Source organism: Cyprinus carpio, chromosome A1 (genome assembly GCF_018340385.1).
Source record: "Cyprinus carpio isolate SPL01 chromosome A1, ASM1834038v1, whole genome shotgun sequence".
In the NCBI taxonomy this organism is placed as follows: domain Eukaryota; kingdom Metazoa; phylum Chordata; class Actinopteri; order Cypriniformes; family Cyprinidae; genus Cyprinus; species Cyprinus carpio.
In genome coordinates, this window is record NC_056572.1 from 8,545,033 (window position 1) to 8,560,819 (window position 15,787).

General features: G+C 34.4%; 1 protein-coding gene across 1 annotated transcript; it reads left to right on the forward strand.

The window, feature by feature from the left end:
* The first annotated feature begins 2,560 nt into the window (after positions 1–2,560).
* On the forward strand, positions 2,561–15,144 carry LOC109053958 (GRB2-related adapter protein-like). Its single transcript, XM_042738868.1, has 5 exons — positions 2,561–3,096; positions 4,052–4,149; positions 6,754–6,873; positions 13,520–13,688; positions 14,558–15,144. The coding sequence occupies exons 1-5, from the start codon at positions 3,019–3,021 to the stop codon at positions 14,735–14,737; spliced, it is 645 nt and encodes a 214-aa protein (XP_042594802.1). The 5' UTR covers positions 2,561–3,018; the 3' UTR covers positions 14,738–15,144.
* Positions 15,145–15,787: the final 643 nt, after the last annotated feature.

The window sequence follows — 15,787 nt, forward strand, 5'->3', positions numbered from 1 at the left end:
ATGTGTGCTCATTAGGGTACATGTATGTGACTAACCCTGTAAAGTGTTCAGTAAAGTCTCCACTCTGCGGGGCATCTCCTCTCTCTTCAGCAGCTGTAGAACAGTCATGGCAACCAGCCCAGCCAGAAGGAGAAGCAACACTGTGCATCCACCAATCAAAGCTGTGCTGTCACTATGACAAACATACAACAAGATAACTTATGTAACATTACAGATTTTATGCAAATGACAGATGTTTTCCTGTTTAAGATAACCTTTTAAGTGGAAAAAAAATCAATGCACACACTTATAATATATTAATTTAGAGTATGTAAATGTGTTCCCTGTTTGATTCAACCACATGGCAGATGATCAGACTTGTTGGACACAGGGTTGTCAGTAAAATCCCTGACCAGTGAAGACTGGACCAATGTACAGAGTGATGCAGAAAACATGTGGTCCATGCTGTCTGAACAAATCACATCAAAAGGTGACCTTCTGTTACGGTATAAGGTTGCAAAAGCTCTTTTGGAACCTTTATTTTTAAATCCATTACGAATATCATGCAAGCCCACTTGCCTTCCAGTGGCCATCTTTTATACAGTTCTCTCTGTGTTGTTGTAGGACAGAAGATAGTTGAGTATGAAACTGAGATAGAGCTCCCACCGAGGACAAGCCGAATTTTCTCTAATAAGAGATATGTTACAAAAACCGATATGCATGCAAATCATCAGTGAAATACGTAGATTCCTGCTGTGACACTCTTTGAGTTGTTGTCAGTAAAACCCTTTAATTAAACAAACTCTCCTTTCAAGAGGACATAATTGATAGGTATGTTGTCTGTACTTATGATAGGTTTTACAACAGTAAAAGTTTATTGCCAAGAGTTTTTGCTTGCAGTTTCTAGACAGGTTTCGACTTGTGTTTTAGTGCTGGGGATTTTCCTGTGTCTGTGGATTATATCGTTACACCAGTAGGTGACAACAAGTGACTGTCTGTATGAGTGAATCATTCAAAATTGTTCAAAACTGATTAATTCAGATACAAAATAAGCATCTTTAGCCAGTTATTGGATCATTCATCTCAAACTTTATACAATCTCTAAATAATAATCTTTTTTTTTTTTTTTTTTTTTTTTTTTTTTTAATTATGAATATGAATTTGAATCTGCATTGAATGTGATGAGATAAAAAGTTATTTTAAGGAATCGTTCAGAAAGGCTCCCAATTACAAATTCGAGTTACTGATTGAATCTGTCTGATTTTTGAATCATGTTCTGAATTGCAAGGTCTTTCTCAAAATGAAGCAAGGTTCACTAAATTTAAATCATGGTTGTTCATAAATGACCTCAACAATTACTGATAATACCTGAATTAACCATGCGTTTAAATTGAGTAATTATATTAGCTAAAAAGATGTTCATTATGGAATGGAATGCTGACTTTGTCATGAAATTTTGTAAATCGTGTGAGAAATAGACTTAGCTAGCCTACTTAAAACTACACTAAAAATGAACTAAAAGGTGATTATGCAAAGCTGGTATAATAATAATAATAATAATACAATTCTGACAGATTACTTTAGAAATTGTTCAAACTATGGTACTTGCCATAAAAACAGTTTTATTTGAACTTTTATCTCCCTGCCTGTACGAATCCTCAGCATCACCATCATACCAAATGCAAATTTTATTTTCATAAAGGTTAAATATTCTTCTGGAATACATAATAATATCAAGCACTGAAGGGCACTGTGATAGTTTCTTACATGTTTGTGTATGGCAGGGGGCTGGGGAAATGCTGCCACCAGCACATGTTCTTAGAGATGCCAAATGACTGTCAGCTGTCAGATACTGAGCACTGGAATCATTTCCATGCAAACATGCACAAATCTGAGAAATTAAATATTCAGTTCGGTCTCATATTTAAAGCTTTGAAACACTCTCTTTAAAATTAATCAAGCTGCACTAAGTATAGCAACAGCTAGAGAGAAATTATATATTGTGTGACTATGCACGCTTATTAAATGTCATGTCATCTGAATCAGGGAGGACGTGACCAACATGCATAACAGTCAAACACATGCACAACTACAGCAAGCACTCTTAATAAGGGTCATGTTGTTGGCTCGAACAGAAAACTGCCAGAGGATATCAAATATGTGTCCCCACCAACAAGATTTATAATTTATTTTTGCACACAAAAATACTTTATAAAATAAGTTAAATAGATTCTAAATTGTAGACTATTTTAGTAGCAGATGTGTGAATTGTTTGAATCGTTTTAAACAATTGTAAATACAGAGAGAGAGAGAGAGAGAGAGAGAGAGAGAGAGAGAGAGAGAGAGAGAGAGAGAGAGAGAGAGAGAGAGAGAGAGAGAGAGAGAGAGATGTCGACCGATAGTGGATTTTGATATAATGATAACTAGATTGGACCATGCTGGCCGATTAATCTGGGCGATTGTGGGATTGAATTAAGACAAGCAACTAATTTAATTAAGTGTTTGACCTTTTTTTTTTTTTTTTTTTTTGTTAGTGTATATTATATATAATTATATCTGAGGCATTTGAAAAATGTAATCGAAAGCATGTAAAATTCTGATCTGGTCATAATGCCCACTTTATTTCTCACTTTCTCCCTTCCCTATCTCTCTCTCTCTCTCTCTCTCTCTCTCTCTGTCTCTCTTTCCATCCCCCTCCATTCCCACCGTGCACAGCTGTACTACGGCAGACACACATATTCTCTCAGATTCTCCATCAAAATTATGCTTCTTCAGTTTTCCACTTGATGTTTTTGTCGCTCCAGTTTTTCTGCGCTGAAGGCTACTCATCATCCTTCTACAAATTATTTGTCTCAATAAGCCTTTCCATTACACATCTCCACACTCCATCGTTTTTAATCATCTCCTTTACCATTTTATCTGTTTCCATTTGTGCTTGCCCTTTCTCATCCCTTTGTCTCTGAACTCTTTCTTGTTTTCATCCTGGTCTCATTTCCACTTCACTGTCTGCCTCTTCTTTTCTTTTTCTGTTCTTTTTCAATGGAGGCTGAGGCACTTTACAGTTTCAGAGCGACTGAATGTGATGAGATCAGTTTCCAGAAGGGTGACATCCTGAAGGTGAGTCTGAGTGAGTATGTGTGTGCAGGCAATAGTTTTCTGTGGATATGTAGCACACTTGGATGAAACTGTAAGGATGCTAGTCTGCATGCTGCACCTTTGCAGAAAATACTAGATCAGTTAGTCTGTTTGGTGGGAGTGTGTGCATCAGTGTTATAGCATGTATTTCAGAATGGATATCTGTGTGATTAGGTGATGATATATGAAGCCAGGCAGCTTGTGGGATGGTACAGTACAAGCTAATTCTTGTGTGAAGATAATTTTATAGGCTACTTTATAAAACAGATGTCTATCGGGGAAAACTGTAAACAGAAAACCAGGTACGGTAAAGTCAGAAAGACACTGCCATTGTCAGTTATTTGTTTATGTGTAATTTGAACTTAAGCGAGAGGCGGATAATTTGCATAGGTTTGCAAATAGTTTTTTGTTTTTGATTACCAAATTAAGTTATCTGGGGAATTACATACAGTTACCATGGATACTTGAAAATTATTTTAAATTTCCACTACCTAAGCAAATGGTTTAATTATTAAGATTTAAACTGTCAAAGTCAAAGTATAATTCCAGAACATTTCTGAAAACATATGTAGAAAACTCAATTACCCTACTTTGGTATATGCACTTAAAATAGCCTGATCTAGTGAAATATCCTGGTCCAAATGTTTTTGTCAGCTGAACCCCATTTGATGTAACATATTTACTTGAAGGTATTTGAAGGTAATATTTCAATAGTAAATAAAATATGTAATCTTTTTTAGTAAGTGTTTTATTTAAACAAATAAATATTTTTATTTTAAAATACATTAATTTTTATACATTAATATTTATTAGATTTTTTTTATCTCACACAACCCCAGTGATTCATGAACCATGGTTTTGAAAATCCTATTCTTACATGTGGAGAAATATCTAACTGATAGTGGACATTTGAATACTGATCTTATGCTTATTTTAGGTGACAAACATGGATGATGATCCAAACTGGTACACGGCTGAACTGTTTGGTAGGCGGGGCTATGTACCGAAGAACTATATCAATCTAAGACCTCACACGTAAGTATCACATGACAAAAGTGGCTTATATGTGAATGACAAGGCAAAAGTCTTTAAGGCAAGACACTACAAGCAAAAACATAGATTTTGAATCAAGTCTTGCCTTTCATAATGTCTTGTTTAAGACAAGTATTGTTGCTAGTGGAAAGGTAACATCCAAAATACACTTTTTAGTGTTCATGTTATTGCACTTAATCTATTTTTCTCTGTATTTTATTAACAATAGTTTAATTAAAGGCCATTTTCTCAAAATTAGTTGTTTTCTGTTGGTGGGGGTTGGGAGTTATATGGTTTTCATATATCACACATGTTTTCTAGCTGTTTTACAGTAATTTCTGATTTATGGGGTAATAGAAAGAGATATCCAAAACCACTTCTGTATAAAACTTTTAATATGTCAACACAATTAAACAAGAATTCTGAACAAATGCATGTAAATTTGCATATTTAATTAGATAATGCCTTATTTGCACATTTCAGAAAATTCATAATGTAATCAATATTGGGAACTATGCTAATATCTATAGCTATTTTTTATCCTATTCACCTTGGGTGTAGTAATGTTTTGGGTAACCTTTGCAGTCTTTATTTTACATTTTCTTAGAGGGAAATTGTATTTCTAGCCATACAGTAATAAAAAAAAACCTTACAATTCAAGTGAAGACAGCTTAGTCTTATGTTCAGAGTCTGTTATTGTGATGTTTTGTGCAGAGATGCTGTCTGAACTGGAAACTAGGACATTTCCAAAATCCATTCATTTTATATTTTTCACTTTTACCTTATTTGTAGGTCTGATATCTCTAGTAGTCTGTGGTCCACAAAGCATTTGGTAGGTGTTGCTTTCTCCGTGGTTCTGAATGTTGTATTTGTGTTGGGCAAGGTGGATGGTGATTGCATTAGCTGGAAAGGTGCTGCTGGATACTCAGCTTGAGCAAGTTTAGGGTTGGGTTTAGGATTGTATTGTGGAATTAATCCGCATCTTCCAGGCTTTAAAAAAAAAGAAAAGATTTTTTAAGTGGTAGGGATTTCCCAGCATTACACCTCACTGTGATGTCATATGACTCACAGATAGCTGTGGGTGTGGCCTTCCCAATGGTGTGACTTGAAACTGAATGATTGAAACTGCTAGGTAAGGACATCTGCTAAGTAAGGACTTCCTTACCCCCTCCAGTTTTACCATGTCATGGAAGACTGAGAACCTTGTGAGGCATCGAGGATTAGCAAAAGTCAAAGTCCAGACCAAACCCCAACAAACATGCTATGGCTTGATCTAAACATGGCAGTTTATGACTGAGAAACTATACCAATCATTCTGAAATAAAAGGATGAGTCAGTTAAAATTCATGATTGTGATAAAAAAAAAGATAGGACTAATTGAGATCAAATGCTGGCTTACGATAAATGCAGCTGAAGCTACTTATTAAGCAAAAGATGGTAGAACGTTTTCTCACAATTAAACAGGTCATTTCACTATCATGCAAGAACTGAAACGTCCAGTGAGAAAACAATGCACAAACCTCTTAAATTTACATTTTAATTCTATAAGAAATTTTATAAAGGGGAATCAATCCCTCTGGGGAAAAAAAATAGATGTTTTTAGAACTTAAATAGAACGTTTAAAAAGTCCACATGGCTTTTTGTGTTAAGTTCACCTATTTATTATTTTAAATAATACTTTCAAGGTCAAAGGTTAATTTCCCAGTGACTGCATAAACTGACAGAATATATGCCTTAAATGCTATATAAAAAGCCTAAATGCCAAATGCATACAGTATATGTAAATGTAATAGTTACTTGTTTAGATCAAGTCCAACTTCAAATCTTATGAGTTTTTTGCAGTTTTTTCCCTTTTATTTATGTGATCCTAAGTTATTCAATAATATGTGCTTCATCTAATGTATTCTCTATGAAATATACATGGAGAGTAAAGTGCTTGAGATAAAACAACAACAACAACAACAACAACACAAAATACTTTCAAAGGTCACACACTGTAAACCTCAAAACACATGAAACACAGACATGAAAAACGACCAACTAACTATTTTAACAGAGGAAAAGACTTATCTGTACTTATCACAAGATACTAAATGTGCAACAAAATCATCAACAACAAAGTAAATATAACTGGCAAATGGTCAAACAATGCAACCATATTAATTATTCATGCCCTGGTGCATTCTGGGGACAGGCAGACTGGGACTAAACCACAAATAAATTTTTCAGTGTAGGCCAGTGAAAAAAATGCATAAAAAATTTAAATTAAAAGAAAGTTGTATCACAATCATCATTTAAAAAATGATTTTTCAGTAGTAAATTAAGATAATTTTAGATAATATTTTGTCAAGAAAATACTATTTCACATTTAATTCAGTGTGTTACTTGCTATTTCTTTTTTAACTATTTGTGAATTTTTCTAGAAATTTCTGAGTGAATTTTTTTTCAAAGTAAATCCCACAACATTTTTTTTCAGTCTAAATATCTTTTGAACATTATTTACTCGATTAAAGAATAATTTTTAAAATGTACTGTACCATTAGTCCCCTTTCAATTCATAAATATACAACATGATGCTAAACTGACGGATGAGTTTTTATTTTGCAGGTGGTTTGTGGGTGGAATATCACGGCAGGCTGCAGAAAATCGTCTGAGACCGCTGGAGTGTGGAGCGTTTCTCATTAGGGAGAGTGAGAGCACACCAGGAGAGTTCTCTGTGTCTGTCAGGTCAGACACTTCCTTAAAAATGAAACCTGCCTTCACTGGACTATACAGAACACCATAAACATCTACACTTCATATGCTACGTTCACTAATAAGGCTTGTTATTATTCTCTGCATTTGCTGCAAATGTCGACAATGGACATGAGTGTACTTGCATATGCATGTTTGTTAATGTGTGTCCTTGTTACCCTATTTGGTTCTTCATTAACACACTCTAATTAGAGTGGAGTGCATGGTAGCGTGTTGCTGTGATGTAATCTTTTTCCTCCCAGCACTCCAGAACCTATTTAAACAGTTCAGAGTTCTCTAGGTGGAAACTGAAACCTTTTAGATATTCCAACTAAAAAGTACATTTTGTAACACTTCCTAGGAAACCTCTACTAAAATAGTTAGGCTATTGCTTTCTGGGTGGTTGCTAAGTGGTTATTGCCCAAGTCAAAAGAGCCTATTAAGTTTCTATCATATTGTGGACCCAAAAATGAAAATTCTGTCATCATTTAACCAATAGTTGTTACAAACCTGAATGAGTTTCTGTCTCCTGTTGAACATAAAAGAAGATATTCTGAAGAATGTGTGTAACCAATGTAGCCATTGACTTCAATACTATAGGGGGAAAAAATACTATATGAGTCAATGGCTACCGTCAGCTGTTTGAAGAATATCCTTTGTTGTGTTCAACAGAAGAAAGAAACTCATACAGGTTTGAAACAAGTGGAGGGTGAGTAAATGATGACAGAATTTACATTTTTGGGTAAACCTTTAAATGTGGCAGTCATATTTTTTCACCTGTTTTATTGTCCACTTGTTGCCAAGCCAATTGCTTAATTAACTGACTTTATGATATCAGGTTTCATTCATTTCTGTGGCACAAATGGTGCAGCACTAGAGCATAATAATTAGGGATCTGAACAACCCCCTAAGTTTAAGTACAAAGAATAATAATAGTAATGCGTTCCTAAGTATCAACACCTTTTCTTTTATTTACAGCTCATGTTAGAATTCTATTGAAAATGTTGGCAAGCGTTGGGAGGGTGGACATAGATTATTTTTAGATCGCTTTGCTGTTCACCTCTGAAGACCTGACCTAAAATGTCAAATCCTACTGAGACAGAGAGAAAGAAATAGAAAGAGAAATCAAGGGACAGTTGCAACACAATTGCAGCACATTGAATCCAATTCTGCCAGATATTATTAGTGCTTCCTAACAAGGCTGAGTACCTGAGGCCATCACAGATGTTTTTGTGTGTGTTTACATGTATGTGATAGAGAGGGAGAGTGAAAGCAAGAAAGAAAAGAGAAGGAAGGAGAGAAAGATACAGGAATAATCATTTATATGTTCCTGTAAATTAACTTTTACAAACCCAGGGATCCCTGGTGTAAAAACAGCTAGAATTGTTTAAGGAACATTAATTAATATTTAGAGATATTTAAAGATTAGAAATGTAAAAAAAAAATTAAGAAAATGTTTATATATCATGTCTATGGACCCTCAGGGGATGTGCTTTGTTGCTGGTGAACAGGTGTTTTGTGTCATAGTTGCTAAATTATTGTGTAATTAAGCACAGCTGGAATGCTGTATTGACTAGTCATCATTAAGGAATGAACATGGGACATTAAATATATTTATTAACTCTGAATGAAAATGGGACATTATTTAATCCGTATTTTGACTTTTATTTGCACTTATTTTAAACATTAAAGTAAATACTTTACTTGCATTTAATATGCTTTCTGTGTATATAAAATCAGTTTTGTAAATTGAGTTTGATGTAGTCACCAAAATGGGATGTCTCTTATTTGACCCACATACAGTATATTATAAACGGTGGGGTCCAAAAGTCTCCATTCAAAGAGCTCATTTAGATTTTATTTATACATTATTTATTTTTAGATTATTTGTTATTTAAATTAATTATACACATCAAATTAATTTGAAAAATTTACCTAAAATGTTCCTATATTTCCAGGTTTAAATTAGATTTCAAATGGAAAATTTTCAGATTTTCAGAAGACTTTTGGAATAATATAGATAAATGTGGTTCTTCTGAACTTTCTTCATTCCTGAAAAAAGTATCATTGTTTCCAAGAATATTAAGCAATTGTTTAAAATAGTTTTAACATTGTTAAAAGTAAGAGATGTTTCTTCAGCACCAAACTGGCATTTTATAATTATTTCTGAAAGATCATGTGACATTGGAGATTATTATTATTTTTTTTTTATCATCAAAGAAATAAATTAGATTAAAATAAAAATGTAATGTATTGTAATCATTTTCAAAATTTTACTACACTGTTAAAAATTGCTGTAAAAAACGACCAAACTTTGACAGTAAAATACTGTTTTCCATTAAAACAGTAATATAGCATATTCCTTCTCAGTGGACTAAAATGAAATAAGTTCACAGTACTAACACCGTTTGAATAATAGTTTTTAAACTCAAACTGTTTGAAGCAATTGGTTTCCCAAATGAGTTAATTTACATGGTAGTATTACGTTACATACTGTAAAAATGAAAAGCTAAAATTAATGGTAGAGGGTTGTAAATTAACAGTACATTACTGGCAATTTTTACTGTATTTTTGATAAATGAATAACCTGAGCATATAAGAGTCATCTGTCAGAAACATAAAAAAAAAAAAAAAAAAAAAAAAAAAAAACTCATACCAACCCCAAACTTTTGAACAGTAGAATATTTCAGCAGTTTGAACCTATAGAAAATGATAAATAGGGTCATTAGTACTGTTTTGGGCCTATAAGAATAAAAATTTAATGTAAATACAGAAACCACAATGCTACACAAAAATCTGAAAACTAATGTGAGACAATTTTGAGTTGGATCTTGTGTCTGAGAATTATTAATATGGGTCTAGTATAAGCCTTATCTGATGACTGTGATTATATTGACTCAGTCTTGCTCTCTCAAAACATGCCCTGTTGTTTTGATGATCTTCAGTGTAACTCAAATACACACACACACACACACACACACACACACACACACACACACACACACACACACACACACACACACACACACACACACACACACACACACACACACAAACCCACATTCCTGAGGCAGTTCCTCATTCTGTCAGCATTTCTGTCTGAACAAGCAGAGTGATCCATGCAGTATTGTGTGGACTGATGAGCATCTATCTGTGTGTGTGTGAGCAAAAACCCACACAGGTTAAGAGCAGGTGTGGTAGGGTGGAGCTGCCGGGTGATTAAAGACACCTGCCGCAGGCACAGGGTGTGCGTCAGTGCCTGCACATTTCTCACTAACACAGAAAACAATTAATAGCATGTTTTCAAATGTCTTTTTCTGTAGAATGATTTATGTCGAACCTTCATTATAATATTGATCAATATCTTACATTTATATTTTTTCCAATGTAATTTTATTTATATTATTTTACTTTTCTTTCTGTAATATTTCATGTATGATAATTTATTTTAATGGAGTTGAAATTCTGCAGCAGAGCGATGATGTCTCAGATCATTATTCAGTCTTGTGTATAATCCATATAGCTAAAGCTTCAAAATCAACTCCTTGTCACAAATAACAAAAAACTGCTTTGTAAATAATCTTCCTGACTTGTCTCAATTCCTCAGCATATCCAATAGCTCAGAAAAATTGGATGTTGTAACAGAAACTACTGACTCCATCTTTTCTAGCACTTTAGGTACGGTTGCTCCTGTATGCTTAAAGAAGATTAAGGAAAACAGTGCGACACTGTGGTATAATGAGCACACTTGCAGCTTAAAGAGAGCAGCCTGGAAAATAGAGCGCAGCTGGATGAAAACAAAGTTAGAGGTGTTTCATATTGCATGGAGGGAAAGTACTTCCTCCTACAGAAAAGCTTTAAAAAATTGCTAGATCCGCTTAGTTTTCATCTCCTAGAAAAAAACAAACACAACCCTAGGTATTTATTCAGTACAATGGCTAAATTTACAAAAAATAAAGCATCAACAGGCACTGACATTTCTCAACAGCACAGCAATAATTACTTTTTTACTTCCAAGATCTTTACTATTATAGATAAAATTCTAACCATGCATCCCTTAGCTATCGTGCACTGTGGATCCAGAGGAACAATTCCACTTATTTTCTGCTATAGGAGAGTAAGAATTGTATAAACTTGTTAAATCATCTAAACCAACAACATGTATGTTAGACACTGTAACATCTAGGCTACTAAAAGAGGTGCTTCCAGAAGTCATAGATCTAATTCTTATCATTATTTATTCGACATTATCATTAGGATATGTCCCAAAAACTTTCAAACTGAATGTTATTAAGTCTCTCATTAAAAAAAACTTTAAAGCTTGCTCCTATAGAATAAGTTTATTAAAGACCAATCATATTTTTTTTTTTGTCAAAGAGACTAGAAAAGGCAGTATCCTCACAGCTATGTTCCTTCTTCGAAAAAAAATGGTATCTGTAAGGATTTCCAGTCAGGATTTAGATCGTATCAGTACTGAGACTGCTCTGATCAAAGTTACAAATGATCTGCTCTAATCATCCAATCATTTTGACACTATCAACCACAACATTCTATTGAATAGATAAGAAAATTATGTTGGATTTACTGAAATTGCAATGGTATGGTTCTAATCATACTTATCTGACCATCATCAGTTCATAGCAGTGAATGATGAGGTATCATATCGATCACAGGTGCAGTATGGAGTACCACAAGGCTCAGTACTAGGACTGCTGCTTTTCATGCTTTACATGTTACCCTTGGGAGATATCATCAGGAAACATGGTGTTTCACAGTTATGTTGATGATACTCAGCTCTTCACAGCCGGACAAAGCATACCAATTTGCAAAACTAATAGAATGCATAGTTGATATAAAAAAATGGATGACTAGTAATTTCCTACTGCTAAATTCTGGGGAAAAAACAGATGTGTTAATTATCAAAAACCTATGCATGTAATAACCTAGAACACTGTCACTAACACGTGATGTCTGCTCTGTCAGTTCTTCATCATCAGTTAGGAACCTAGGTGTTCTATTTGATAGCAATCTTTCCTTTGAAAGCCACGCTTCTAACATTTGTTCATCTTAAAAATATATCTAAGTTATGACCTATGCTCTCAATGTCATAATGCAGAAACGTTAATTCATGCATTCATGACCTCAAGGTTAGATTATTGTAACGCTTTATTGGGTGGTTGCTCTGCGTACTTAATAAACAAACTTCAGCTGGTTCAAAATGCAGCAGCTGGAGTTCTTACTAGAACCAGGAAGTATGACCATATTAATCTGGTTCTGTCAACACTGCACTGGCTCCCTATTAACCATTGTATACATTTTAAAATCTTGCTAATTACTAATAAAGCCCTGAATGGTTTAGCTCCTCAGTACTTGAGTGAGCTTTTATCGCATTCTAGTGCTTCAATCTCAAAACTCTGGCCATTTGATATCTAGAATAGCAAAATCAACTGCAGGCGGTATATCCTTTTCCTATTTAGTGCCCAAACTCTGGAACAGTCAACCTAACATTGTTCGGGAGACTGACACACTCAGTCTAAATTAAAGACCCATCTCTTTCACCTGGCTTACACATAACACACTATCACATTTATGCAATTCAAATCTGTTAAATGATTGTTAGTCTGCATTAATTAAGTCAACCGGAACCGTCAACCTATTCTGAGATTACTGTAGCCACCCTGATCCAGTCTGTATCCAGATCAAATGGTCACTGCAGTCACCCGGATTCAGTCCGTATCCAGTCCAGATGGTGGATCAGCACCTAGAGACAACCTTGACAGCCCTGAATGTCAGCAGAGACCATGTCAACTAGATGAGTCCCAGAGACAGATTCCCCGCAAAGACCACGTCACCTCGACCATGAGAACCAGACAAGTCCCCTGTACAATTAAACCACACCACGCTGGTTTTGTCTATCCAGAGGAGAACTGGCCCCTTAACTGAGCCTGGTTTCTCCCAAGGTTTTTTTTTCTCCATTTCTGTCACCGAAGGAGTTTTGGTTCCTTGCCACTGTCACCTTTGTCTTGCTTAGTTGGGGACACTTAACATCTGGCAATATTGTCAACTTGATTGCACAGATACTATTTGAACTGAACTGAGCTGGATGATGAAATCACTGAATCAATGATGAACTGAATTTTACTGGAAGATTTAGTGTTTACTATTGTATGTATTGTATTGCACTGTATAAATAAAAGTGACTTGACTGATTTCTAAAACTCAGCAATCAAATACTGCACGTACTGAAGTGTAATAGAGGAGCAAATATTAATGCTAATTATGTTTTTGGAAAACAGTTATTGTTTTTAAAACATTTTTTCAGGACATTAAGACAATGCATGTCTTATTGTATTATTGCATCTTGACAGGATATGCATATGGATATCTTCTGAGAGGAATATTCCTTAATCTAGTTACAGGAGAATAAGCACAGACTTGTTCAGAGTCTAATTTGATTAAAGTTATTATTCTACATCGTGATTCAAGAACTTGCTGAGAGCTGAAATGTCAAACTGTGATTTATTAGGCAAAACCTTTAATCAAACACTTTTATGTTCCGATTTAATAAATAGGCAAGTCAAGCCAAGATCTACCCCTTTATCGTGAAGGAAAAAAACCCTTTCTTTCTCTCTCTTTCTAGTTACGGGGACCATGTGCAGCACTTTAAGGTTTTGAAAGATAGATTAGGGCAGTTCTTCATATGGGATGAAGTCTTCAGCTCCATCAACCAACTGGTGGACTTCTACAAAATCAACAGCATTGCCAAAGAGAGAACAGTCTTCCTGAAAGAGCCTGAGGGATCATTAGCTGTAAGAGTCACATGTACATGAGCGCATGATGTTTGTGGATTGAACAGCATTACTGAGGTGCCAAAGTTTAACTCTGGTGAACTCTAATCTGCAAATTCGCAAAGCACAGAATACTTTTGTTATTTAGATTATTTAGTTTTTTCCTAAATTTCAACTTTATTTCTGACAGCTGAATTTTATATTGCAACTTCTTTCCTGTAATTGTTACTCTATTAAACTATTTCTCCTAAATTTCAGTTTTATTTCTTATAATTGTGACTTTGTTTCTCACATTTGTGACTTTATTTCTAACAATTTTTTTTTCTTGTAATTATGACTGTATCTCACAATTGCAACTTAATTTCCCCCTAAATTTCGATTTTATTTCTTCTATTTGCAACTTTGTTTCTCACATTTGTAACTTTATTTCTTACTGTCATGACTTTAAATCTCACAATTCTAGCAACTTTCTCATAACTGTGAGACATTTTTCACATAATTGCATTTTTCCCCCCTGTAATTATGTCTGTATTTCACAATTACAACTTTATTTAAATTTAAATTTTCGTTGAGTACAATTGTGGCAACTTTCTCATAGCCTAATTGTGGGACTCTTTTCTAATAATTGCAATTATTTTCTCCTAAGTAGGACTATTACAACTTTTTTCTCCTAAATTTTGATTTTATTTCTTGTAATTGCAAATTTATTTCTCATAGTCGTGGCTTAATATCTCACAATTGTGACTTATTGCACAATGTGACTTTATAACACGTTGTATTATTACTCTGAAGTGGAAACAGGCTTTCATAGGTAGGACTATGTTTTGTTTGACTGCTGATCCAGTGCACAGTCTTGTCATGTCCGTGATTTGTGTGTGTTTCTGTTTCAGAGGCCACGTCATGCCCATGCCCTCTTTGACTTCACATCTAATCATGCAACTCATCTACGTTTCTTGCGCGGTGATGTCATTGACCTGCTTGACTGTTCGGATGCTCAGTGCTGGAGGGGGCGGTGCCGTGGAAGAGTTGGCGTGTTTCCACCAGAGTACGTACAGCCAATTTACCACTGAACTTCAGCTATGCGTGTCCCCATCCTGTACAGCTAAACTCACTGGATGAGAGCCCAAGACATATTCATCAATTACACATACTCTTCATAGAAGGTAAACTAAGCCTTATTCATCAATGTTCAGTGTATCAGGTGATTAAGGTTTATTAAGGTTTGAATTCAACCTTATGTGTTAAAGGTCAGCATTCTCCCTTGTTGATTGCTTTCAGAAAGCAAATCAAAAAATCAGTTATACCTTGTCAACGAACCAGTTTTGTAACACCCTTAATAACAATTGTAACACCCTTAATAACTACTAAAGGTGACAGTTCAGTGTCATGTACTCATTGATCAGCCATCATCTGAGCTTCCTGTCTATTCTTCATTCAAATACTTTCAAGTCCTTTCAAATAAAAGTATGACATAAGAGTTGGAGTTTCAACCTTGAAACATTTTTTTTTATTGCACTTGATGTTTTTTTATTGATAATACAGAAAAATATCATGCAATTTTTTTTCAACCACAAGTGAACCAGACCTACTATATATTTCCTATTTATTAATTTATTTTTTCTTTACTGTGATAATGCTATACATTTTTTTGAGGATTACTAATGACATTATATTTTTAAATCATTTGCATGTTGATTTCTCTGTAAATACTGTGGTGTTGTGGTGCTATCATAACATTTGCTCTACCAATGCTGTGAGTTTGGGGCAGGGCTATCAATTTGATCATCCATTTGCAGATTTGGGCAGTGTCCAGGATGCCTGTGGCATTTATTTTATTATTAATTCTGTTTAGTGCCACAGAAATTACACACTTTACCCTTTTCATTTATTTGATTTGTATTATTTTTTTTTTTAGTGTTGACATAATTACCATAAATAATTGTTTAGACCACTAGTAATTATTATAAAAATGCTAATTTCCTAAACCATTAAAATTCAATTAATTTAACTATTTCTATAGTTATTTTTGGAGTGAGAGGGGGTTATTTCATTGTTATCATTAACATGTTTGTTCAGGAAGACCTCTGACTGATGTTCTAATGGAAAACAAATGTTGGATC

What these genes read in the sequence shown, in the direction of transcription:
- LOC109053958 (XM_042738868.1), top strand. Translation starts at nt 3,019, where the DNA reads ATGGAGGCTGAGGCACTTTACAGTTTCAGAGCGACTGAATGTGATGAG. An exon ending in ATCAATCTAAGACCTCACAC is followed by an intron (nt 4,150 to 6,753) that starts GTAAGTATCACA and finishes TTTATTTTGCAG; the next exon opens with GTGGTTTGTGGGTGGAATAT. An exon ending in AGCCTGAGGGATCATTAGCT is followed by an intron (nt 13,689 to 14,557) that starts GTAAGAGTCACA and finishes TTTCTGTTTCAG; the next exon opens with AGGCCACGTCATGCCCATGC.